This window comes from Limanda limanda, chromosome 8 (genome assembly GCF_963576545.1).
Source record: "Limanda limanda chromosome 8, fLimLim1.1, whole genome shotgun sequence".
Lineage (NCBI taxonomy): Eukaryota > Metazoa > Chordata > Actinopteri > Pleuronectiformes > Pleuronectidae > Limanda > Limanda limanda.
Genome location: NC_083643.1, coordinates 8825036 through 8852364, shown reverse-complemented (window position 1 = coordinate 8852364; position 27329 = coordinate 8825036). Strand labels below are relative to the sequence as shown.

At 42.0% G+C, this 27329-nt stretch overlaps 1 protein-coding gene across 2 annotated transcripts in view; it reads right to left on the bottom strand.

Moving 5' to 3' along the window:
* Nucleotides 1-611: 611 nt before the first annotated feature.
* osbpl5 (oxysterol binding protein-like 5) overlaps nucleotides 612-27329 on the bottom strand; it is a 37128-nt gene continuing 10410 nt past the window's right edge. For both annotated transcript variants that reach the window (XM_061076230.1, XM_061076228.1), the window contains 21 exons: nucleotides 13967-14122; nucleotides 13651-13724; nucleotides 12424-12504; nucleotides 11989-12090; nucleotides 11501-11704; nucleotides 10783-10867; nucleotides 10532-10694; nucleotides 7635-7848; nucleotides 7233-7417; nucleotides 7012-7093; nucleotides 6132-6230; nucleotides 5866-5962; nucleotides 5648-5746; nucleotides 5125-5222; nucleotides 4903-4992; nucleotides 4604-4740; nucleotides 4034-4213; nucleotides 3772-3901; nucleotides 3354-3468; nucleotides 2968-3070; nucleotides 612-2401 (listed from right to left, as the gene is read on the bottom strand). In XM_061076230.1, coding sequence (XP_060932213.1) covers nucleotides 2266-2401; nucleotides 2968-3070; nucleotides 3354-3468; nucleotides 3772-3901; nucleotides 4034-4213; nucleotides 4604-4740; nucleotides 4903-4992; nucleotides 5125-5222; nucleotides 5648-5746; nucleotides 5866-5962; nucleotides 6132-6230; nucleotides 7012-7093; nucleotides 7233-7417; nucleotides 7635-7848; nucleotides 10532-10694; nucleotides 10783-10867; nucleotides 11501-11704; nucleotides 11989-12090; nucleotides 12424-12504; nucleotides 13651-13724; nucleotides 13967-14102 — 2610 coding nt within the window. In that variant the 5' untranslated portion in view covers nucleotides 14103-14122 and the 3' untranslated portion in view covers nucleotides 612-2265. The remainder of the gene's footprint in view (nucleotides 2402-2967; nucleotides 3071-3353; nucleotides 3469-3771; nucleotides 3902-4033; nucleotides 4214-4603; nucleotides 4741-4902; nucleotides 4993-5124; nucleotides 5223-5647; nucleotides 5747-5865; nucleotides 5963-6131; nucleotides 6231-7011; nucleotides 7094-7232; nucleotides 7418-7634; nucleotides 7849-10531; nucleotides 10695-10782; nucleotides 10868-11500; nucleotides 11705-11988; nucleotides 12091-12423; nucleotides 12505-13650; nucleotides 13725-13966; nucleotides 14123-27329) is intronic.

Here is a 27329-nt window from a genome sequence, read left to right as displayed (position 1 = left end):
TGTGGGTCAAGGGGGGAGCAATTTAAATATTCGTGGGGATCTGAATCATATAAACATTTTCAAAGTTTTCCCAAGGAATAATTCATGGATCTTGATGAAGAAAATCTGGTAGATTTAGGGAACTGATTAAAGCAGCTTGATTAAACCTAAGAGGATGGTTGAATCTTGGCAGAGGTTCACACACTCCTGAGTTTGTTTGTTAGCAAGATTAAACAAAAACAGCTTGATGGATTGAAACTTGTTACAACAATGTGGTTTTGGTTAGAATTGAACCCATTAACTTTAAGGTGCAGATGATCTGGCTTAACTCTATAATATTGTGAGCATTTTTCTAGATGTTCCTTTATTTCTCAAGATTATTAACCATGGAACTTGATGAAAGACATCTGGTATTTGCAGTGTTGTAATATCTATAAGGAAGCAAAATTGGGTGCAGCTTGATTGAATTGAAGGGGGCTGTTGGGCCTTGATGATGGTATGTTATCTACTTAGAAGATAACATACCTTGGTTGACAGTCCCAGTATAAAGACCTTAAATAAACCACATTAGCGTCTCCCTCTAGTGGTGAATGACAATACATTTCATCTGTAAACTGAAAGATTTCTCGATGTTTTGAAGACCAGCATATTTTCTTTATTGAAAGACATTAATGAGTCCGGTCAGTGTCAGGCTTAAAGTATTTTTACTGTAGTGCTACAGTACGCAACAGGTATGCATGAAAACATCGGGCGACGTCATGTTCTCTGTAGTTTCATTCCATATAACAAAAGTATCTGGCAGGTAGAATCCCCACGGCATGGCAGTAGAGTAGAAAACAGGGAAATGAAGAGAAAAAAAAAAAGAATATACAAATAAAAGGTGTAAATAAAAGCATTCAAAGAGTCGAGATTCTTCATGTGCTCTCTGATTCTACTGGCAATTCAACGCTAGAGAAGCAAGCGCACAGACCTGGCCTCTTTTAGCACAACTTATAATGGCTTACTCGCACACATGTGCTCCCTCACACGGACATTTACACACAGACACACACATCCATCCATGGGAGAGCGATTGTCACCCCTGGTCTCAGTCCTCCAAACTGAATTAGATTAGGAAAGTCTAGGTTAATCACCCAATAAATACATTCTGAAATCTCAATTTTTTTAAACACAGACCGCTTGACAAATATATACAAAGTGATTAAAAGATAAAAGTAACTCATTACTAAGTGTTTACATCATAAAACAGTGAACATGAACATGGTGTGGACCGAGATGCACACTCACACAATCTCCTTCTCTTAGGCCTAAGTATCCAATTTATTTGTCTCCACTCAATCTCGCCCTTTCTTCAGCCACATTCTGCTTCTTTACATAACTGATTGTACACACGAGTGTCGTGGTCTAGACCAAAGCCTTTTGCTTTACCATTATCCCTTCAGCTACGGCACTACAGGCACACAAATTCAAAGACACTGTTTGGCTCTATGCCCCGCCTCCTTCCCATGATGCTTCCTTCTCGCAACAAACGCACACAGTGCTCCCTGTAAACAAGTACTCTTTGTTCTGTCAGATTATAAATACTGTTTTGGTAAAATCATCATCATCATTAAAAGACGAGACAGAGTGTATTTGAGCGCATATCGATACAAAACACAAAGAATTGCACTGTTGGAAGATTTTCCTTCTTCGTTTCTATAGGTTGCGTTTTTACTTCTTCTTCGTCTTCTTCTTCTTTTTTGGCTTCAGCATTAAGGCCCAAAAATCTGGAGTGGAAGGGGAGAAGGAGAAGTCCAAGCGGTGGTCGGCCTGCGCCCATAGGGCCCTACTGTGGACACGTACAACACACATACAAGCACACTCACAGATACACAGTATTACAGGGCGATATAAAAAGACACTAAGGAATGGTGAAACATCCTCTCTGTCATCTCTTTTTGTGAAATCATTCTTCATCATACATTTCATCTTCATATTCTAAATCTTTTCAGCCGTGCTTGTCTCTCATCCCTCCTTTCCTGTCCAAAGTGCGTGGGTGCCGGTGCTCTTTCAGTCTGGCTACACTAGGGGGTGCCGTTCTCTCAGCAGATGACTGACAGGCGGTGGCTGTGTTTATTGCTATAATGTCTGTGCTCCTCCCTTCATGGAGGAAACGAATGGGACAAAGTTATCCTGCCGACACTGATCTGAGGTCTTTGCCCCCACTGCTGATTAGAGTCTGTGCTTTCTGGAAGGACCACTTGTCAAATCAGTGCTGGAAGGAAACTCCCTCCCTGAGGGGCAGGCTCAGGTGAAGACGTAGTTGAGGAGGAGCTGAGAGAGGAGCAGAACACAGAGGATGAGACAGTGACGGCCTGTTAACGACACGCCGTCCTCTGTCTCCCTTTGACGAGCCAGCTGACGACTCAGGACCACCAGGTTCCTGCAGGGAGAGAGAGAGAGAGAGAGAGAGAGAGAGAGAGAGAGAGAGAGAGAGAGAGAGAGAGAGAGAGAGAGAGAGAGAGAGAGAGAGAGAGAGAGAGAGAGAGAGAGAGAGAGAGAGAGAGAGAGAGAGAGAGAGAGAGAGAGAGAGAGAGAGAGAGAGAGAGAGAGAGAGAGAGAGAGAGAGAGAGAGAGAGAGAGAGAGAGAGAGAGAGAGAGAGAGAGAGAGAGAGAGAGAGAGAGAGAGAGAGAGAGAGAGAGAGAGAGAGAGAGAGAGAGAGGGTCAGACTCAAGTGTTCACAACCTGGGGGATGGGAATCCTCGAGGAGTCCCAGGATAAAACTCTCAAAATGAGGTTATTTTATAAGGTTCATAGAATTTTCCAGTTACAGTGATCTACAGCTGTGCACCCAGATGAAGAGTATCAAGTAAACAGTTTAATGTTTTAAAATTGTGAAGCAAGAATATTGGCAACAAGTCTAGAACCTGCAGTAAAATCCCCACAATAAAAAAATCTATCAAAGTTAACCCAGCAGAAAACACAATGTGTGTGTGTGTTGCTTTCACCTCTGAATATCCTGCTGCGTCTTCTGTATGGATGTGATGGAGGCTTCCATCAGGGCCATGTCCTTTACGTCTTTACTGCACCGTGCACACTGGTTGGAAAATCCTGGACACAAGACGTGTGGGAAAATGCAGTTAAGAGTCAAGCATTAAAAAAAATGTAACTTATTAAAGTGCATCGATATCATTTTGGGACGTGGGGATATTTTGGTTTGTGGTCACAACTTCAACTGGCTGATTGAGGGTTAAGACTTTGTTTTATGGTTAGAGTTTAGAGGTAGAGTTGAGGTTAGTCATTTAGGTGTGATGGTTACAGGTTACGGTAAAGGGGTAGAGGATTCATTATATCAATAAATGCCCTCTAAGTACAAATGTGTGAGTGTACCCACCTTCATTGTCTGAGGACTCCTGTGTGGGTTCAGGTGTGGTGCTGCTGCTCTCTGTGTTCTGGCTGCAGCTGGACGGTTGGCTGCTCGCCTTCCTGTGCTTCCCGTTCACCTCAGCCTGAGGAGACGAGGAGGAGGCGCAACATTGTTAACTCGTTCAAACTTCCTGGCTGACAAATTGATAGTGAACTGCTGGTTCAACACTCTCTGAATATCACTCAAGCAAATACTGTATATGAGAAAGTGAGGAAAAAAGGGCTACTCAAACTTGTCCTGCATTTTTAGAGCACCTAAATATCAGGGACAGTTTGGTGTGACAGGAAGTGAAGCAGCCTTCACTTTGATAAAGTGTCTTTGATCCAGGATCAATAATACAGTAGTTCGGCTCCAGCTGAGGTGTGTGTGATTGGATCTGACTGACCTTCTGTTGGCTGGTCCAGCTGTGGCTGAACGACAGCTCACTGTGTTGCCTCTGGCGTTTCTTGTGCGTCTGAATCACTCCGTCCTTCTCGAACTGAACCAGGCAGCGCTCAGGGTCCCACGGCCGCGTGCTGCCAAACACGACATTATATTATCTCTCCGCTCACTACTTTACAGCTCATCCCTTGTTTTGGTGACATGAAATGTTAACGACGTTTCTGAGATTGCCTGTGTTTTATGTGCTTGAGTGTGTGTGTTCTTACTCCATGTGACTGTAGGTCCAGTCGGAGGTGATGGGGTCCTGATTGAAAAGTCGTGAGGTATAGGCTTTGTCTCCTCTCTCCTTGGCCTCTCGCCGCTGAGCCTCCTCCAGCACAAACTTTTCCTGGGTGGCCCTCATCTGGTCCCGATCCCCAATGGCACTGGTCACATGCTGCCACAGTCTATCAACACACACACACACACAGTGACATTAGATCCAAAGGTTGTAATTTAGCAGTATATTTGTAACTGTTTACATGATATTATGGGAAAACAAATGTGTTTTTCTTGAGAAGAATTAACTAATTAATCTCAGACTAGACTAGTTATAGACCAGAGAGTTAATTTACCTTGTCAAACACATGTGTAATTAACATTAATAATGACATTTCTTTTAGGTGAATCAGAACTCTGGTATTGTCTAAGCTGACACACCTGAATAAAAGCCAGTACAATGGTAGTAGATACAACTTTGCTTAACCTGCAATGACAACTCAAAATGTTTGACTGTGAAAATGTCTTTAATGCTGTTTTTATGTCTGTCGAGTTCAAATTGAGTATTAATTCCATACCTTTCAGACTCAAACTCTCCCTGCTGGTCGATCTGTACCACTTGTCTTTTGAGCCGGCTGTTGCGGATTTCTGCACTCGGGTTCCACAGCGACTCCTGCTGGCCGGAGCGCTTTTCATGAATGAACACCTCGCCGTCCTGATTATAACAAAGACAAAAAACAATCTCAGCCTTGTTACACAGATCAGTTCATCACTACTTAAACGTGCCAATCAATGTTACAGGTTCCCTGTGAGGCTCCTGTAGTTCATGAGTCTCCGTTCTGCTGCTGCAGGAAAGAACAGAGTTTAAAGCTCTCACCCAATGTCCGTCAACAGTCGCCACCAGCTCCTCTCCGACAACGATCTTCCCGCTGATCTGATTCACAGAGCAGGAGCCTCCAAGGAAAGGCTGCGGTCAAAGTGATCAAACAACTTTATTCCAATTACTGTGAGGCATCAGCTGCTAAATAGTCAACCAACTATTATGATGTAAGAAAAACAACTAGTCAAAGTAAGTTTGGTTAAGGAATACAAATTGTACCTTTAGTTTGAACTCCAGCTCTGTGAAACATTTGGTTTTCTCACACTCAATGGTGACCTTCCCTCCCAGCTCGAGTGTCATGGTGCCGTACAGGATACCTGCAGGTGGCAGAATCACAGCATCAGATCCAGTGTTGATATGTGAGCGAGTTCATTGATTGGATGGGAAAACAAGATACTTTTCAACATCCTCAGAGTCCACACTCGGTGGATAAAGACATTTGACCTGACTTAGATTCAACCGATCATACATGACGAGAGTAGACCGATTTCATTGAATCTGCAGTAGATTGACCTCCTGTACTCAATGTACTGAAGCTAGGTTTGTTAATGTAAGTGTGACATTGAGGATTGTTTAATGTCTAAGGCAGACAAACCTCTACATGGTAATTATATCTAAAGAGATGATGCTGTATGAAGGAGATCATGTTCGTCAGGGAAACTGAGGCCCTGTGGTTCAGCAACAGGAACATGAACAGTTTTTATGATAGAAATCGTGTTAATATTTACTGTAGGCCTGTTACCTTTGCAGTGAGCATAGGGCATTGTGATGATATACTCCTCATCTCTGCTGAAGAACAGCAGCTTCGCTCTTCCATCGAGAATAGCAGACAGAGAGTTTCCTACAGCAGAGGGACAGAGAAAATCGCAGTTCAAGAAAAGATCCTCCTTAAAAAGCTTCCACTGACAGACAGTTACTGTTTCTCTGAAGGAACGCTTGGATCTTTTATTAGCTACGTACCATAGAACTTCGACTTGGCCAGGATGCTTCCACTAATAGAAAAACCATCTTTCCTATTGCAGATGTAAAAAGCAGAGATGGGCGGATGGTGGGACACCTGGCAGAGAATAGGGAGAGAGAGGTGTCACATACCCACTGGCATGTGCTACATTTTACACTTGCTGCATTTAATAGGTGTGTGTTTGCCAAATTGTGCAAAATATTTCACACAAGGGAAGAGTCTTGTTAGGTGTATTTACAGGTTCTAGCTAAGAATGTGGTTTCACCTGTTCAGCTATGTAGAAAGTGCAGCTGTCGGTGTCAGGGTGAAGCCAGCAGCAGCGGAAGGTCTCCCCCAGGATTGGGTTGTAAGGCTTCTTCAAACCCTGGGAATCCAAAACACAATACGGATGCTAGAATCATATGCCACAAACTGTTTTCTGTCTCAAGTTAAACGACCAATTACCCTGCAGGTAATCACGGGACCAAAGAGGCTTCACTGATGACACTTTAACAGTTAAATCAAATAAGCGTCACAATGGAAATCATGACTCTTTCATTGGACTCAATAATTCAGCAGGTAAACCCCAGTATTGATTAATGTTGCCCTAATGAGAGGTTATCAATATTCTACCCATCCCTCTACAGTGAGTCTGTTAGCAGTAGTCAGACAACATCATTAGTTGTCATAGGTACATGTGGGGTGTTTTGCTGTGGGGGTTGAAGACATACTGTGATTGGCCAGTGAGCCCAGACGCACGCAGCATGCTCTCATGGGCAAACAGGTGGAGCTGAGCGAATCACTGTGCTGCACACAGCTCAATAATGAGGTGAGATTTTACCAATATCAATGTTGATACTGTGACGGACCACTGGAGATAAATCAACGTATGGGAAAGACTTAAAAGAAGCTAAATGCTGTAGAGCTGTGTACTGGACATTTCTTGCTAAAAACTGTAGTTATCAGAGTAACATTTCTGTCAGATCCAGCAAGACACAGAGTAATGGGAAGAAACTAGAAGATTATAAATAATATAAAAATGGCCAACTTGTTTATCATCATTATCCCAAAACAGCTGTTGCAAAACGAGGGCTCATCCTGTGAACAGGATTGGCATATTTAAAATCCATTATGATTAAACAAACAAGCCAAAGAACAAATCTTACCTTAGGCTTCTTGTAGAAACCAGACAAGTACCATCTCAACACCTGCTTGATCCGACCATATGCACTCTCCTCCAGCGCAGCTCTGTGGTGACGAGACGTCAGACACGATTATAAAAAAAGATTCTTCCATCTGTCTTTGATGAAAATACTGAATGTGCTCAAACACAAACACACACACACACACACACACACACACACACACACAGTGTACAGTTACTGACTGTGAGAGCAGATCAGCGTGGTAGTAGTAGTCAGACAGCTTGTCCAGGAAGGAACGTGGCTCCAGGATGAAGGTGGGCAGCACCACCTTGGACAGGTCCATTCCCGGCCGCAGCTGCTTCAGCAGGGTCCAGATTAGACCCTTGTTCTCCTCGGATACAGTTTCAACCTGGGACGCCTCCCCAGCCTGAGGTAACACATACAAATGGAGGGAGGGTTGCATAAAAGCCTTGTGGTTGCATTAGTGGTTCTCTGCTTAGAGACCAGGGTTCAAGCAATTATATGTAATACTTATATATGCTTACTGGGGTAAAGTGTGCTGATCTACAGAACTAAAGACTTACAATTCAAACTAAGGTAGACTTCTCTACATATGTAAAGTCACAGTAAACCTGGTGCCTCACCTCCGCCATCTCCTCTGCGCTCTGCTCTACATAGGCTGTGGCCTGTGGCCCGGGGGACAGCTCATCCGATTGGTCCATGTCACTCTCCTCTGTCAGCCGACCACCGTTCTCATTGGGCGTGGTGTCCCAATCGTCGTGAGCCTCGCGCTCTGATTTGTCCGAAAAGCCGTCATGCTCCATGTGGTGATTGCCCAGCAGCACGCCGTCATTCAACCTAATAGTGAGAGAGGACAGGTGAACAGAAAGGTTAGAACCGAGTCAAGCAATCCTGATATTGAATCTGTGATGTTATCTTGTATCCGCCTCCTCGTGATGAGCAAGTTCACTGCATGAGACACCATCCACAATTAAAACCTGGTTGACCTGGAGGGTTTGAATGTAATAAATACGACCCGACTGGTTTCCAGGACAACCACACAACCTCATCATCCCTCCTTTCACATCTACCACTTACCTGGTCTGAATAAGACCAATACACAGGCAGGATTTGAAGTATTTTGCTCACATACACACTCACAGCATCCTTTCAAAGATTTGTGCCAAACACACAAGTTATCATTTTAAAATCATGCACACAAACACAAATCCAGACCACAGGCGTGTCAGCGATTTGACAAAGAGAACAAAGTTTACAAAAAGAGAAATAGAGATAAAAACTGATTCTGAATGGTCACAGAAAAGAGAAGTGAAAATGAGAGGGGAGAGGAAGACAGGAAGATGGATGTGATAGCTAAAAAGGAACATGATTATTCAAATCCTACAGCAATTATACAATGCCAGAAAATGGACACCTGGGTGCACAGCGCACATTACAAAACGCACTCAGGGACATTCAGAGAAGGGCAAACAAGAAGAAATGAAAAACAGGTATTTTTCATATGTTTTACTCAAAGGTTTTAACTCAAATATTTCCAAAATGCTCCACAGGCTCAGTCCAAATTAAAACAGTTAAAACATTATGACAGTTTAGGACGTGTAGTGTGTGTCAAATGTGTGCAAAACCACACAGGAATCAGCCTGTTTATCCAAACATCAGTGGCAGAGAGTTAATTTGTCAAAATGCCTGAGGGCTCGACAGACCTGAAGAGTCACATTCCAGCACGCGGTGTGAATTACCAACCGACCAGTAACGTTATTTATTAACCCAACACGCCTTGGAACCGTAACAGCCTTCCTTACCTCAGAGACATAGAGCACACGGACAAACTCTTTTCCAGGAATCAAAACACAACCGGTGATGTCGGCAGTAAATCCAAACAGACGAAGCCGCTCCTTATCTCCTCTGCTCTCCGCTAGAAAGGTTTTTTAATCTACAGACTAAAAAGGTGCTGTGTCGCTTCCTTGACACCGTCACACCTGCTTCCTGAATGTGCGTGTGCAGTTTTCTCTCTGTGTCGGTTTGTGTGTGCGGGTGTGTGCGCGTGCGTGTGTCTGTCTATTAAGGCTGGCAACGGCTGTGTTTCTGCCGTCCCTTTCTGGGTGGTGTATGTTTCACATTCTACTCCATCTTCCTGCTCCTCTGTCAGTCATGTGATCGTACAGGCTGCTGTGATTGGCTGAGAGAGGAGCAGGAGAGGAGGGAGAGCTACGATATATGGCCAGAGGGCGGTTGAGCCATGGAGGAGGGAATAAAAGGAGGAGGAGGAAATGGACGTGTTATGTATGACAGCCATGCTGACATTGCACATGAAACGACTGAAATGACTTAAAAAACCCAGACAACATATACTGTATCTCAGACAAATAATGCAATCACCACAAAAGCAAACAGGGTATGACTTTCTATAAATAGGGCCAGTAAGAGAAACTGCATACACAACTTGGACAGGTTGTACATTGTGTTTTAAATTTGGTGCTTTTTGAAAAACAACAAATAATTAATGTCACCTTCAGAGGTCAGCACAGCTACAATATGGGGGTTGATGTCCTTGTTTACCACCACATGTAAAGTACTTGATAAGGAAAAACTACTGATTCACTAATTAACTTTCCCAGTCAACATTGTGATACTAATAATTCATTTTCTAATACATGTATTTACATTTCAAAGTCTGCTTATAAAACATATATATATATATATATATAAATATCAGCTGAATATATGGGGCCTGACAAGTTCTGGAAGGCTTCGCAATCTCAGCAAGTTGTATGAGGACATAGAGTCTCTATCATCTAATAGTAGACATCTTATATTCCTTCTAGTATTTTCTGGTCTGTTTTTCTACTCTACAGTGAAGTTAGAGAATAGAACATTTTTAGACAGGACACGTGGTTTTTAAAATTGACCATTAGACTGAATGAATACTCTACTTATGATCCAGAGCTGGTTGCCTGGGGCAACTGAGCAGCTAGTTATTACAGGAGGATCTATTTTTCCTTCATGTCTTCGTTGATACCACAGCACAGCAGACAATTACCCCAAAATTACATTTCAAAAATATGCATACCTGCATCAATGATTACAATCTCAACTGAACCAGACATGGAATAATGCAGAAGTGATTTGCAGTTGTAAGTCCCAGAGACCAACTGGAAAAGAGTTTGTCTATATTCAATGTGTTGCTGTGTTTAAAACATCCATTTAAAAAAATGCTGAGATTAGGTTTGATACGCCGACTTCCAAATACAATAATTACACAGGTAGATCTATATCTGACTAGAGTGCTACGCACTACAAAGCTAACACACCTAATGTTGTCTGCTGAACTGGGGACCATCTGGACACCATTCATATGTTTGGCAGCAACAGTCAAGTGCATGAATTGGCAAACACAACAACTTGATAGTCATTAGAGGAAATATAGATCCTCCAATAACAAGCAATACATTTTAAAAAAAAAGGAATATATATTAGACAGGTTTCGAGTACACAGCTGTATCCAAGTGTATTTACTCACTGTAGCAACTCTGTCTCAGTGAGTGCGGTGGACTGCAGCAGCTGGAGTATATGGGCGGACTCTGAAGACGTGCTGATATCTCCTTCTCTCCCTGCTTTGGCTGTCAGCTTGTAGAGACTGGAGCAGCTGAGAGCCAGCTCCAGGGCATCCATCCAGCATCGGCCTGGAGAGACGGACATATTTTAGAGAGGGGACCTACAATAATGCACGAGCGAACGCGTCCAACCGGAACAACAACACACTAGACTCACCATCCGACTCTGAGGCAGCTCTGAAGATTAGGTAGTTGCTGGGTAGAGGCTGCGTGATGGAGCCAACGGTCTCTCCTTTGGGACCCTGAGCATATGGATAAAATGGTGACTCATGTCGTCATGTTGTTTCAGCTTTGTTTTCCCAACAGAACTAAATGCCTCTCTTAAGGGCCATGATTCAGAATATAGTAGAAAATATGAAAGAATGGGAAATATCACTTGTAGAGAACTGAACAGGAGAATTATTACTTAGAAATAAAAAATGTGAGTTTAAAAAAACTGCTAACAAAACAGAAGAAAACGCAATTGCTCGTTTTCATCTTTCAATGCTTTTATATTACTTAAGTATATTTTAACTAAAAGCTCCAGCCATGAAAATAATGTTTTATAGCTTCAGTGCAAAAGATTTCATGAGCAGCTATTAATTCCTAATTAGTAACAGTACATTTATTTCTTAGCTACATAGCATATCAGCCATGTCGCTTTTTGATAGTCCCACTAGGAGGCACTCGAGAATTTTCCCAATCTCAGATGTAGAGGCATTATCAGTATTAGTATAAGCATAACAAAAACTGACTTGATTGGTAATAACATCTAAACATTCTAGAATCAATTGATATCTTAGTCTGTCTCAGTATGTCATCTTAGTAATGTGTTTCTCTGGATCATTTGTCACCAGTGTTCACAGTAGGTCAGTGAGCCTACAGCCATGTCTGACCTTAATAGCCCAGACAGATTTGTCCAGCGGATGATAGAGCTTGAAACAGAAACCGTCCTTCTTTGAAGGTCTCTCGATCAGCTTGCATGCACTGAGGAGGATGGTGCCCACCCAGTGGTCTGTTTTGGGGGTCTTATAAATCAAAAGAACTCCAGGCTTCAGGGCACACCACAACTTGGTCCAACTCTTTAAAGAGCCTCGGATCTAAAGAACGATTAGGGATGAGAAGAGATAATTTTAGGATAATAACACGTAGGAAACCAAAGAAATATGATGCATGTTACAAAACACAATAGAATTAAAATGTAAATTGGATACAAAAATTGTCTAAGCAGCAGAACTGTTCAAGTGTTGCAGAAGTATTTGTAACAAATAGAGTTGTTATGATTAATATCTAAATGACAGACTATCATCTGTCATATAGATATTTATCGTAGAAGCCTTAACAGTTAGTTTGTCTGTGTAAAACTGAAACAAAATCCACGCACCTTAAGCCAGTCTGCCATGATGACAACACTGGGGTCCTTTAGTGCAGTGAACATTTCTTTAGCTGCCCGTTTCTTCTCTTGCCTGTAATTCTGTTTTTGGACCTGAGAGACGAAAGACACAGATGAATGAGTCATCAGTCTCACTGGTCGGAGGACTGGTGTGAAAGGGCCACTAGGTGGAGGCAGAGTCAAACACAATACTTGCATTCATACAGACATCCTGTTGCCTCTGGTTTTCAGTAACAAGATTCATTATTTTATGCTGTATAAAGGGGTACACAGTAAAAACATTATTCATGGGCATATTTAAATAAAAGATCCCAAATGGCTTGTGTAAATTCGACCCACTGAGCGCAGAGTGAGCTAAACTAAAAACTAGTTGATGCTCAACAGTTCTCACAGTCATGCCAAGCGAGGAAGGGACGTGTCATGTACCTTGAGAGACTCCTTCCGAGCCAGCTTCTCTGTGGGGGAGTGACACTCCTTCTCAACACCATTAAACATCCTGGACTCAGACTTAAGGAGAGAGCAGAGAAGACGATCAGAGGGGATGAAGAGGGAGATTGGATATAAAATAAAGAAACAGTTGCTGTATAAATCTGAGTTAAAAGTAGTTTAATGATGATTATGATAAATTAGTAATATCCTGCAATAAGACGTAACTTGTTTGATTTGCTTGCATTATAGAAAGCGCATTATTTAATTGTTCCCTTTGCCACGGAGCACATTTGTGCTTTGAGTGAGGCAGGTGGGCGGCCCCTCAGTTCTGCTGTTGTGACCACAAACCCACCAACTTCCTTGGTTAGACAGCAAAGTGAAATGACTGTTGGAGGGTCTCCACTGATCACAGATCAGAATCTCACTCGTTTTCACTGTCTAATATGAATTTACATAAGCACCTATTCTGTTTGCCCACAAACAAAATGACTCAATATTATTTTGTTAGCCCACATAGGCACTTAGGGCTTATCTGTTTGTGTTAATAGACGCCATTCTTTAAGCATTGTAAACCACTACGATCTCAGTCTCCTTCCTTAGGGCTTCCATGATGGAAAAGAGGGCAAAAGGCCACGGATGCAGCTGCACATGTGAATTATCTGAATATTTCCACGTATAAATAGGCAATACTGCGAGACGGAGCCAGACAAAGTGACGAGAGGAGCAGAGACGAGACAAAATGAGATTACACAGGTTGCCAGTGCGGAAACATTTATTGACCAGTCGTAATTAGTACGACTAAAGAATGGAAACAGATTCTTAGGACTAATACAGCATAAGCAAGATAGGCAGCGCTGGGACAATAAATGCCTGAGCTGCCAAATAAATGGCTTGTGGAGCTACAGACACAGCTCCCACCATGGCCCTAACATATAACAATGTGTTTTAAATGTAGATTTACCACATTGTTGTGTCATGACTTAAAAATGTTAGTTTTATTTTTACCAAAACAAAGAAATATGTTGCCCTGATGTTAAATGACTTCCTCTAAAAACAATGCATCAAACAATTGTAGGTCAGTGCATTTAAAAGTCCTGTTTGTGTTTTAGATTGTTCATACTGTGGTTGATGAGAAGAAAAGGAATGATCAAAGAATACAAAGGTGAAGGCTCTGTGCTGCAGAGAAGTGTTAAGGAGCCAACCAACCAGGTGCTGTGTTCTTACCGTGCTGCCTGGTGATTGGGCAGGACTAAGTTCATTACTCAGCATGGAGAGGCCGTTCCTGTCTGTCTCACTGCCTGGTGGGAACCCACAACACACATCACATACAAATGAACTCAGTGAATCAACCTGCTGACAGACAGTTAAAGCATGGCAGCCCCACAAGCACCTAATAAGCAGCAGCTGAGGTTAGTGGATTTTCATAGAATTAGTACAGTGCGACAAAGTATGCTGGGTTCAACCAGAATATGTCATTGAAATATCAGAATTTGTCATATTCACATCCCACGTGTCTGCTTTGACCTCTTGGGTCATTTACCTGGGCTGAGGTCATAGAGATCGTTGTCTCCTCCATAAGACAAGTTCCGGGTGAGGGTGCGGGGGTCAATTTTGGGTGGGGAGGTGGCGTTTGGGCACAGAGAAAACCTCCGATGGAACAAATTCTCCTCCTTCATCCTGACAACCTGCTCGTCCTCTGCAGCGGGAGAAGCACAAGGGGAAGAGAGGAGGGAAGAAGAAAATTCAGATTAGAAACCAAATGATTTCAAATATTATTCTGATATGTTCAAATATTAGATTTTACAAACATTTCAATGATGTAATTCATCCTCTTATCGTGTTTTTTCTCCTGAATCTGATCGTTGTTGTTTTCTATCTCAGACTCTGAGCTCTCAAATGCCATCCTAGATCCGTGTATCTGGACCCCCACCTTCTCTCTTCACTCCTACACTAACAAAGACCCCCACTGTATGGGGACATGTCCGCCTTTCAACATAATGGCACTGTGCGTGGCAGTGACAGGCGGTTCAGACTGCACATTGTTAGAGTATATGACAGACAGAGGCCCCACCAAGTCCCAGTGTCCACAGAGACTCACTGTCCAAGACGACACCCACCGACTTTACCACTACTCGTCCATCCTCCACATCGTCTGCAAAATAACTTCACTCAAAAGACAAATAATGTTCGTCTTCACTCGACGAGGAGCCAGTCCACAAATAAAGCACTCGACAAAAGGGGGAAACGCAGCTACTGCAGCTGTGTGCATGATGAAGCTGTGGCTCTGCAGCTTCATGTCGCCGTGCTGTGGTCAATTTGCAGAGGTGAGGGGATGAGTCATATTTTTTAAGGTCACCCTGCCCACATCAAGTGGACAAAAACATGTTCATGTAAGCACACACACATACACACACACACACACACAGAGACAAGACCCTCTGACTTGCAGCCTACAGACCAGTCTAAATGTCTTCAACATCAGGCAACAGAGAGTGAATTGACATCATCAAAACTGATCTACGAACTGAGAGAAACTTCACAGGAAATCATCACGTAGATGAATCGAAGCTTCCACAAAAGGTCAAGCGTTTGTCCAGCTGCAAATGACCTTCGCCCTTTTTTGACCATCATAGTGCAGCTTAAATCAATCCCTCTTTTCAGCTGTGTAAACACGGAATTCAAGCAGGAATACACATACTTTACATGAGACTGCACGCACAGTCAGAGCTGTACAAGTCTTCTGTGAGGATGTGTTGTTAACGTTTTTAGCTACTATCAACTTTTGAACTATCCGTACAATTGCATCACAGCTTTTTCCGGACGGATGATTATGCTTTTTCAAACAGGTGGTGAGCTGATCAGTGAAAATCAGAGCTGACGGCCAAACACAGAGTTTAATGGAGCGTAGCTGTTACCACCTGGGACTGGACGAACACAATGTGCTCTGCTCTGATCAATATAATCCTGTTCATTTTCTCTCATTGCACAAATAAACACACACAGCAGTAGAGAGCCTCTGACTCGCAGCCTACAGACCAGTCTTGCCTACAAGTCCTCATGTACAACATCAGGGAACAGCGTGTTACATAAAATTCATTCATAGAAGAAGAGTGTTCACAGACTGATTCATCTTTTTAACTCTCCCACATTTTTCAGCTGTGATTATAAAGGTACAAGTGCAGTGTTTATGCCAGTAAGTGATAGAGATGAAACCTGTGGGTTGACTGTGGGTTGACAATGGCTTGAAACCTAAATTAGAAACCGCATGTGGTGCTGCAGGAGCTGCGGTGGTTAGAAAATGGTACCCTCCCTCTAGAAGTATGTACATGTTCGTATTAAAAATACACAGGAACACTCACATCCGTGTACACGTCACACCACTCCCTGCTTCCCTCTGTGACTCATTCTCTCAACCGCCACACTCTCCTCTCATTTCTTGCAAGATCTTGCAATCTCCTCTGTGCATTTCTTCTTCTTGCCCTCTGCTCTTTTGTCCTCTCAAAGAGCTCCAGCAATGGAAAACCAAGATATGAGTTTGAAAAGGTGAATTTATTTCTCTTTGAAAAAAGGAGCCTTATTTGTCCTTGAGGGGCAGGTCTATAAATAGCCTTCTATTGCTGCAGTGCATGCGTGTATGTGTAGCACAGTGCTGAACCCTGAGTTGGGTGCAGGCTGCATGGAAAATTGCTTGAGGCATGAGCATTACACAACGGTGAGCACAATGGACCGCCAAGCTGTACAGACGGAGGCACACATACACACAAATTCCATATCAGCTACAATACAGGCTGGTCAAAATGTGGGCAGACACACAACCTGACAGGACAAACCAACCACAGCTGGTTCTCACAGCTGCAGGGAGAAAGACTGAGTATGGGATGAGCACATTACAGTCTAGACTGAGCATGGGTGTGGCATCCAGTGCCGACTTGTGTTGTGTGTGGGCCTGTTAGTTAAGGATATCCTCTATATCCTGAACTTATCCTTATCCTTAACATGCCAGCAGTGTTTGGGTGTGTGTGTTCTGTGCATACGTGACCATGTGTCCCTGACGTTTTGCTGCAAACCAGGAGGATTACACATGCACATGATGTAGCGCCAAGGAGGAGAGAAAAAAATGCTTCTCTCCAAATAGCCAATCCCTGCAGCAGCGGTGGAGCAGGCCACATTCAGTGCGCATTACACACAAACACATGTGGATAAATGCACAGAACACACACACACACACACATTTGAAGTTGTGCTTGAATTAGAGACCGCACCAAAAAAGTTAAGTGTGTGAGGGAGAAAGCATCACATTCATTCACATCTGTGGGTGTGTAAATGTGTGCGTAACAGTCTGCCTCTCACTGCAAAACACTGCCCTACTGAAAAGTGTTCACTGCTGTGTTATTCCCACACTCGGCAACAGCCACAGTAACACTCTTTTCAAGTCGTTCATTCAAGTAACAACCTGCAACAAATGAATCTGTTTGTGATGCTAAATATATGCTGGGTGCATGAACACTATGTTCTTCTTTCAGGGGATCAACAGTTACAATATTACCACTGCATGATCAAAATTAAATGAGGACAGGAGTGGTTTTCATGTCCAGAGATAAATCTTTGGCTGTGAAGTCAGAGAAGCAGGGTGTCTAATCTGGAAGGAATCAGTGGGAAAGGAAACATATCTTTGATATCAACAGCAAAAATCTACAGAGATAGAATCAGTGGGAACCTTATTAGTGTGGCCCTAATAAGTACCAGTGGTTCCCATTAATTATCTAGACTGTGACGGACTACCACATTCATATTTTTCTTGCCACAGTTTCATTGTGACCCACAGAAATGTTTTTCAAGTAAGATATCTGTGACTTAGTGTTTTGCTCCATTGTTACATTGTGTGAGCAACGCTATTTGCAGAATGCTTGCCTTCCAAAAAGTTGTTGCCGAGAGACAATCCTGAATGTTCACCCCCAAAACCGCAATAATTTGGTTGAATTATTTGGGAAATATTGAGTTCAACTAATAAAATGGAAATAATAGAATAACTTTTTGTGACGTGTTTGGGAGGAAAATCTAAATAAAAGGAAACTCTGTTCTTTTCACTGTGAGTAAGAATATAAGGTTTGTAGGGACACATTTTAAATCTAGAAGAAAATTTGAGAATCTAATGGGAATCTTAGGAAAAATAAAGCTAGATTTTGCTTAAAGTCATTAACCTTGCTCGACCTTATTTCAACATGGAAACACAGCAGGCAATTGTTCTCCACCTCAACTTTCAGACCTACGTGCACACAGCACATCAAGTTTACCCAGCTACGCCAACATTAACTTCATCCGTGCTACACAGGTGCTAGGCTAATATTTACCCTGTGATAGGAACATCTTGTGGAAAAGATAACAGTGAGGTAGCAGCATCAGAGCGGTCAACAACACGCATTCCAGTGTCAAACATTAACCTTGATCTGCCGAAGGAAGGACAGATAAAACAACAACAATAACACCATGAGACCTGCTGTCACATGGCACACACTTGTTCTTAGTATTCTCTAAAACACGGGAGGAAGCGGGTGGGAAAACAGATGACGTGTCTGCAAATAAACATGTTCTAACCTGTACATTGGTGACATGCTTGACTGATCTAACTTGATCAAGTCTCTCTGGGATACAAGGATTGGCTTCACATAAACATTTCCACAAACAGTCAACCACTGTATGAGACTCTGGCTGAGACACAGTTTACTTAATTGATTGAGTACACATACATGTGACACTGGAGCCTTGGGGAAATCTGGTTTTGGCAGTAGCCCTTAACTCCATGACCCCTGTTTCTGCACCGACACAGCCCCAGAGAGGAAAAGAGGATCCTTTCAGATTGACCTGGTGTGGACAAACTTTTCTCCTCATAAAACTCACACTGACATCACTGCAGCTTTTTCAGTCAACAAAACGTACAGTCTAATTATACAGAAAATGTTGCTTTACCAGTTTCTCATGTGCAGCGTCTCTTTAACTAGTGTGGTATTCTGCATTAGTGACATCATGCTGAAAAACTTTCTTTAAAAAAAGATTGTATGTAAAGAATGTGGACAACTGCTCAGTGCTCATGGTTGCCTGTTATCTTCCAGGCTATGGAACTATTTATAATGAGTAAAATCTGGATATTTAGCTTTAAAATTGATGTGAAGGCATCTGATTAAAATTTGAAAAATAACATTTTTTACACCTCCTCACTCACTCTAACTTGTGACTGAGCAGTTCACTCGAGCTGAATTAAATATAACACGAAAAGAAAGAACAAAAAATGCTGCTCTGACACACAAACACACACCTGACAAATACAGTAAGTTACAACTGGGCTTGAATGTGGCTTAGACTAAAAGAACCTCGCCGACGTGTGTGCGTGTTTATCTTCATGTACATGCAGCAGTATGTGTTTGGCTTATGTGTGAGAGTGTAAGAGCCTTGCAGCTTCAAGCCAGCTGTTGCTAATATGATGACACAGATTAAGTCCAGACACTCCCTCCATCTTTCCATCGCTCCCTCTATCCTCCCTTCAGCCCCCACAACCCTGTTAGCCCCCTGTCTCCAGTGACGACAGGACTAATGGACTGCCATATGACCTAGATTTACACCAATAGGCTGTCGCCATGTACAGTGTGTAAATCAGTGATGAAGGAAGCAACCTGCTGTAGGGAGAAAACTACTGAAAAAAAAACATTTCAATGGGGACAGTGGGAATCTGCATGAAAACAAGATATTTATTCTTCTATTCGCTCAAGTCCAGTGCATTTCAAACTCTGCCTACGCTGCTGCTGTGGCAGATTATTTCCAGACAATGTTTTTATCATCACGATGTTCACCTCTTCTGTTTGCTGGTACAATTCAACTTTAAAATAATAATTCCAAACAAGGTAGTTGAAAATTATGGTTCTATGCAAATGAATCATCACAGAAAAGTGAGAATGATGCCAAATCAATTAACCTAAAGTATAAAATCACTGTGAAAATTAATTTAAATTTCATCCTTTAACACAAGTTGACCCTAGGGTTGCCATTGTATGTGTTATGTTTAAAGAGGCTATGTGAGTTTTTGCTTTTTCTACAGAGCCAACATTTGACTAAACGGTTGTTAATTTATCAATCCAGCCAGAAAACTTGTGGCTTCAGCATCAAAGTTTAATCCTTTATGCCAATAACTGTCTGCAGCGATGGAAATTACTTATTTTCTTCTACTGTGCAAGCTAACCAGCTAGCCGCGGCGACCTATCACATCACATTCCAAGTAGCCCTGTTCAGTGAATGTATAACTTCTTGCTTTGTAGACTCAACAATGTCTAAAGCTCTTGGTCTGCAACTGTCACCATCATCCGCTCCAGCAATAAACCATGTTTAGCAGCAGAGAAAAACGTATAGCACATTCAAGCACTATGAATGAGAATAGAAGCCTTACATCAAGAATATGGCTCAACACATTGGCACAGTCACCAAGCACAACTGTGTTCATTAACCTCACTTTAGATCATAAAACTTTTATAACACTGGCCAAAGGTCAGTTCCAGCAAATATATGCACAACTACTTTGACTAAACTGAAGCAATAAAAAAAATCACAACTGTTACCTATCAACATGTGTTACAAGCTGTAAAAAAATGGGAGAGGTAGCCTTGAAAACTGTTACTGACTACTATTTCGAAGATGTTTGATATCGATAAGATCTATAAAACTTCAAAGAAGCAAATGAAAAGACCAAAACTAACGTGAGGACATGCAGAAGACAGAACTAGGTCTGCTGTTACTGTTTTAAAAAATAAGACACGTGGTCTAATTCTGTGACTCTGTGGGAGGACGTGTGGTTTAGTTCTATTCTGAGTCATGTGGAGGGTGCATGTGTATTTTAAGGACCTCAGATGGAGAAAATGCCTTCCAGCCAGACATCCCATTTGATCTTCCTTTAAATAGGAAACCCTTTTGTTCTGTGGGAGCTGCGGTGGTCAACATCCACCCTGTTACAACTAAAATGCCCCTGCATAAGGCTGGAGTAATTAATGCAACCGCCCTGCATGCTGCTATTATATGTCCATATTTTTGTCCTGCCCTCAAGTTTTTACTCACCCAGTGGAGCACTTCAGCTTCTAAGTAGTCCACGAACATTTTGAGAGGTTATCCCAACTTCTTGCACAACTGCAACCCGAGCACGATGGGCCAGAGCTTTGTCAATTCAGCCAAGTGCCTTCACTATACTTTGAGCTTGAGGAGACACAACCTCCCTCTGTACACAGAGACTTCTGCCAGAAAGAAGGAAGGCGCAATGTAAACAATTGCTGTAAATGAGACATTGGGTTCCCTACAAGGGCTGGAAGAGATCCTGGTTCAGGGCGGAGAGTGAAAAGAAGGGGTTGCGAAGACTTTCCGAATTGTATCTGAAAAAAGAGCCAGAGAAACAACTACAACAGAACACTATAGCCGTGTCCACAGATGTGCTCGAAATAGCATAAAATCCTCTGCATTATTCAGGCGAGAGGTGGAGGAGCTGGGTGCAGCAGACGGACGTGACGTATTAACTCCACTGCAGAAACCACATGATCGTGTTTACAGCACCCGACCACCGCTGTCGGCTTTTATCATCACAAACTCTCTTGACATCCTCATCGGTGTCTTCGATGTGTGTTACACCGCTTTTTCACCAGATGATACTGTATTTGTTTTCTTTATTTTTGTGTCTGTCGCGTATTAGAAGCGCCATCAACCCCCCACTCGCTCGAACACAGCAGGGGATTCCCTTCTGTTGTGTTCTCACATTGACCGGATTTCTACGGACTTTACAATAGGAGGTCAGGCGGATTAAGTCTGCAGAAACTACGGAGCATCTCACTCGGATGTTTGCGTTCACACGTGCAAAAATAAGAAGGAACTGCAGAGTCCAGTGCATGTTTGAAAGCAGCTTATGTATGTTATTATGCAAATACCCAACAGGATTCCCTTCTTGGATCTCTCACTGTCAACCTTAGCCTCTAGTGCATGTGTCCATGTGACCTGGTCATGTTCCTACATTAAGGCCTTTGCTTTCTGATACAAATAATCCAAATGAACAAATGTTGACCATGCACACATGCTATAATCTGTGCATAAATACAAAATACATCAAACTCACTGCTCAATTCGCAGCATTTATTTAATATACATTCCATAATTTCCCAAATTGGGATCAATAAAATATATCTATCCATCTATATCTGTTTTCATATCTAATCCTCACAAAGCCACAGACAAATCCCTGATGAAGAATCAAGCTAGCCAGACCAAAAACAACCAAGCTCAGATGTCTTCATTGCTGTTTTGATGAAGCACACATGTCACCCTTTCAATAAAAAGACTGCAACATCGTTTTTTTTTTAAATGATCACTCATTGAGGCAGCTTATTTCCTGTGCCTCTTTTATACATTGACCTTCTTTTCGTTGCAAAATAACTCAAGAAAAAAAAAAAACACTCTACAAACGCAGCCACACTATCTAGAAAAACGTCTTGAAATCACGAATGCAGCTCTTATTTCTTTTGACAGACTTCAGATTTGTAATTATAAACCTCATGAATGATTTGTTCACATTTGCTTTCACAGAAAACCTTTGAATTAGAGAGTAAGTCCCCAGCCACGCACTGGAGTGGAGTTTGACCTGACAGATCAAGCCAGCTGGCTGTCTATATGGCTGGATCCAGGCCAGGGCTAGCTATGTGTGAGAACCAGCCTTAGGCAAGCTGAGCTAGGCTGAGCTATTGGCCGAGAAGTGGTGCCAAGCATGCCCTCTTTGTTTACATCCAAATGTAACAAATGACAAGGACACATTGACACATTTATATATACACAGAGAGAGAGAAGATAACTAAACATCACAGGACCTCAGTTCTGTACTTTGAGAGGCTGTAGCCATGACTTTCACTTGCACTGACACATCCTCTCTTGGTTTCTTTTTTTCATGTTGTTCCTCCTCTTGGAGCATCAAGGACACAAAGTACGGCACCACTTTAACACACTTAAGGATACTCTCAGTGTCTGTGGAGTAAACCTGAACAGAAACACATCTAAAAGCTCTTGATGTACGAATGTCAGCATCTTCACAGTGATTTCCAAGTACAGCACATTCATCGACTGCGATGCAATTAAAAAAAGCACAAAAACAAATTAACAACAAGGTCAATAGAATAGGTAAACTCACACAAATAATAAGTCTGAAGGTTTTTTGAAATGAATGACAGTTTATTGCAAACAAGCTCTGTTTACTCGTAGTTGTACAGCGGCAGTTCTTTTCTAAAAAACATCTTTATGAACAACGGCAAGCAGAGAGGCCACAAACTGACTAGTCATGTTTGATTCAGACACGCCATCAAGTTAATTAGTTGTAGCTGAAACAACAAACTCGCCTGTTTTTAGTTTATTTCCACAGAAGACTAGATAAAAATGTGAGGCTGCGGCTGAATAGTTTCTACACTGATTTACTAATGCTAATTAATTGAAGAAAGCAAGAGAAAATTAGACGGGTCAGCTTAGACCAACAATGCTTATTACTTTTGCTAAAGATTATGAGTATCGGATTTTTTATTAAAAATGTAACCCCACCATTGCAATCCCAACCGTCATGGTCCATTGTGATGTTTCACTGTCCACATCGTCACATGTTAACTCGGTACACTGCCCAACCCTACAGGGTCAACAGTGTTTAACTGTCAGTTTTCATTGTCTGTGTATGTTTGAGAACATTGCAGTATGTTGCTGAAACAGAAAAACTTACTAATCTAAGAGACTTAATGCTCAAGCAGTGCCCAGTGCCTTGTCTACCTCAACGTCAGCTCTAAATGCCACCACTGCATGTCCACTCCCAAAGCAGAAAAAGTCAGGGCAAAAAAGCAACGTATCAGCCAATTGTACTCATCATATTGCACTTTGAATTATACATAAGGGCTATGCAAATTGGATTCACTGCTCCACTTCAAGTAGCAGCAGTGATTTAAAGGCCCTGTGCCACCCTGACATGGTCTTTTTATGGAGCTGAAAAGCTCTGTGGCAGAGTGGGAAATAATAAGCTGCGGTGTTTGCAGAGGAAGAGCAACAGATGTAGAAGAAAGGAAGAGAAATTGAGCTTTTGTCTGATTACACGAACACAGGTTAGAGAATGGATAAAATGTGGTCCTTAGGGTACTGTGTGAGGACAGGGCAGGCGCTCCTCTGTCTGCTATGAGACAGGCAGTGTGAGGAAGACGTCTGCCAGCAGAGGCCGAGAGGCTGCCTGTCCTCACTGGGCAGACGCAGGGTCATTAAGCAAAGGATAATAGATGACAAGGTGTCGGATAAATGATTTTAATTAATGATGCTAAAGCAAAGAACAGCCAAGTGGGAGGCACGGGGTTGATGCCCATTACACACTCTTCAGGCTGTGATATCCCATTTAATCAATGTCCAGCTGCCAGATATTTACAAATTACGACTTCAATAATCGATATCCTGTCGGTCATTCGTCCTGCACACCGTTCAAATTGGAATAGAAATCCTGCGGCCCTATATCTATAAGAAGTATAAATCTTGAGCAAAAAACTTAGCCTACACTGAAGCTATACAACCTTATGAATAAACAATCTAGGGAAAAAACAAGATCAAGAGGAAAATAAGCAAAAGACTAGAGTTCCTTGTAAGTTTTGAATTGTATCCAAGTCTGAGCTATTATACAAACATAGGAATTTTCACACAAAGTTGGTGGAAGTTGGCGGCTAGATAAAGATAACATCTACTGTATATTTTCCTCTGCATTTTCAGTTGAGGTTATGGAAAATAAATGTGGATGGCAAAAGAAAAGGTGTTTAATTTAAAATAAATAACAAAAAGATGATGGATTTTTTTTTCTTTCAAAGTCCCTGTAACGGGCAAAAAACTTAAAACATGTCCCCTTGAATAAAAAACCTTAAAGCTTACAGTCAGACACACTTTAAATGGAAAGAGATGCATGCCATTATTAAGAAAAATACAGCAAAAGAGATTGCACCTTGTCAATGCAGCACGAGCAGACAGATGCAATTTACCCAAACTTTTAAGTGCATCGACTAGAATCACCTCAAGAAAACTGGTGTCATCCACAAGTTGCCAATCTCGTCCCACCTGCGATCTCAGCAGGGGTCTCCTTCCCAGTGAGGGACGGTGACAGAGGGAACAGATTTAGCTTCACACCAGCTCCACTGCCTGCCGGCCTCACTTATCCTGGATAAAGAAACTCTTTAAAAACTAAAAGTTGGCTGTGGAGTGCTCTCATACCCGGCATGAATTGATACTGCCACAGCGAAACTCGATGTGTAAAGCATTTAATGGAAAGTAATTGGGTCAACCTGCTAGGAGTGCAAGTTCTGCTCTTTGTCCAGGCAGCCACTTGATAGTCCTGTCACAAGGCTGCTAAAGGAGCTAAATGAACGTAATGTAATGTGGCTAGACATATTCTGAAGATCTAATGTCTCAACTGTTCTCATTGTTCCTCCAGCACAGGATGTGTTTTTAACAGCAGGAAAAGGGAAATTTGTGGCACTGTCTGTCAGTAAGTAACGATAATTAATAGTTTTGGTCAACATGTCCCCCCCCCCCCCTTTCCCTGTCAGCCAGCTGCCCTCTCTGTGTCCCTTCATCAACCCCACTTTGACAGGGACTTTTATAGAAGCTGACAGCAGCTCCCGGGGTTTTCACTGATAGATACATCGACTTATCTTAATCAGAGTGGTAATCATACACACAACTCACTGGCGTTATGTTTATTCACTTTTCCCAATTGATACATAACCCTGTAGACAGTTTCAATGTTAGTGGTTTAAGTTCTCCACCACTTCTACCGCCCTCTTAATAAAATGGAAAGCTAAATCTCCACCGTGGCGAGCTGTGTTTACTGTTTTAGGAAGAATTGTCAGTCCTGATTGGTTTTCACCTCTCACTAATAGACAGTCACTCTCTGACCATCAGGAACACAATAAATACACATAAATATCACTCTGACTCCCTCAGAATTGGCCGCATAAAATTACAATTTGCTTTCCTGATCAAAAGAGGAAGCTGGGTGATCTACTCTCTGTGACTGGAGTTCTACTTTACTCATTATAGGGGATATTCAGCTTCAGTAACATTACCCATAATGTATTCTGCCTGACAACCAATTTGGATTACTGTTCAGGCTCTGAATGTATGAATACTATTTCATGAAGTGGCTCGAGGCTAACATTGTGTAAGACCATATGGACCTCAGCTAATATAGGGTATGACCCATAGATCTCATTATTCCATCTTATATTGAGTAATGTATTATAAATTTAATTGCTATTTTTATAACTCCTTGTGTTTACAGTGTTGCTATTTCATATTTCCTGATGATTTGTTTATTAATTCTTATTTTATCCTTTTTGTTGATGAAAGTAGGAAAATGTCCTTGTTGAGGAGCTAATAAAGATTATTTTATTATCATAACTCATTGATCAAATGATAAGTATTAGGCACAGAAAAGACAAAACATGGATGGGAGAGCCGTCCTGCTATTAAACACAATTTCTATATGTCTATTTATATTGTTATTCTTTTCTACAGAAAACTAAGGACAAGGAAATCAAGCTTTTAACTATAAGTATCCACTATTGGACTACTAAAGTTTTAACATTACAGCGTAGAAGAAAAACTAGTGAAAACGGCTAAAGTCAAACAGAAGTGCAAGACAAAGGAACAGACATGCAGGTGATGGTTGGTGTGTGTACCTAGCAGCAAAACTTAGGGTTGAATAGCTGACACAAACAAAGCACAGTCAGAGTGATTCACTGCTGATGTGGGAGAGTGGACACAAGAGAATATAAGACCCATGCTGTGCCAGAGGATATACTTTTTTTTTTAAATTCTATTCCTAGTGACTGGACACAACAGTGTGTGGACAATGTGGAGGCTTATTCATGGAATGTAAAAAAAGATAAGGGAGCTATATAACCAGTCGACAAGGAGATAAACTGCCAGGTGTTTATGTCCGCTATTTTACTATCGTAGTAAATCAAATAATTTGAATAACCTGATGAGAGTAGCCTGGGTTAAAAAGCTACTCGCTGCAGGTTGAGACGTTTTACTTGGTTAATGAGTAATTTGCTGTTAAACCTAATACGTCTATTCCTACGCCCACATGCCAAGATAAACAGCTTGAGCAAGGCGGTTTTCAAACACTTCCTGACTGATATAAGCAGGCAAGTGGTGCTTTTTTTCACAACTGCCACAGTGCAGCCTGCTACCATCTCAAGGTTGGAAGGAATAGTGAAGTACTGACGTTAGCACAAGGTTATACCTAAAGAACAGACTGTTTGATAACTGTGTCACTCTGATTCCTCCACTCCAACAGTAAGAAGGATAAATCCATCTGACTAAGTTTCCATCTTCATGCCCAATGGACAGATGTGCTTAGCAGCTGACTGTCGAGTACTGGCCGACATACAAAAAAAGACTGGTCCACTTATCCTTCCAGCAGAGACCAAAAACGCACAGCGTAATAAGGATGGTGGGCTGAAAAAAGGAACAGCAACTAGTCATTACCCTTTTTCTGCTACTGTATAAAAGATCAACACGTAGTCCAGGCAAACTGCCGGGTATGCAGCTTTGAGGATCTCTCTGAAGTATAATTCTGTAGCCAACTGTCCTTGTGCAACCTCAAACATTTACTCCCTTCTAACCCAAATGAACCTGACACACCCTGTAAGCTGCAGAGGTCTGTCAGACCGTTCCCCTCCTTTATCGCTGCACTCTACTCTGAAAATCAGCACACAACTGCTCACACGGACACACAGAAGACACTATAACAGCCTTGCGGTGCAGCACTTAATCAAACAGCTCTAAGCACCTATGTTAAAATGTTATAAAACCTGGCATTAACA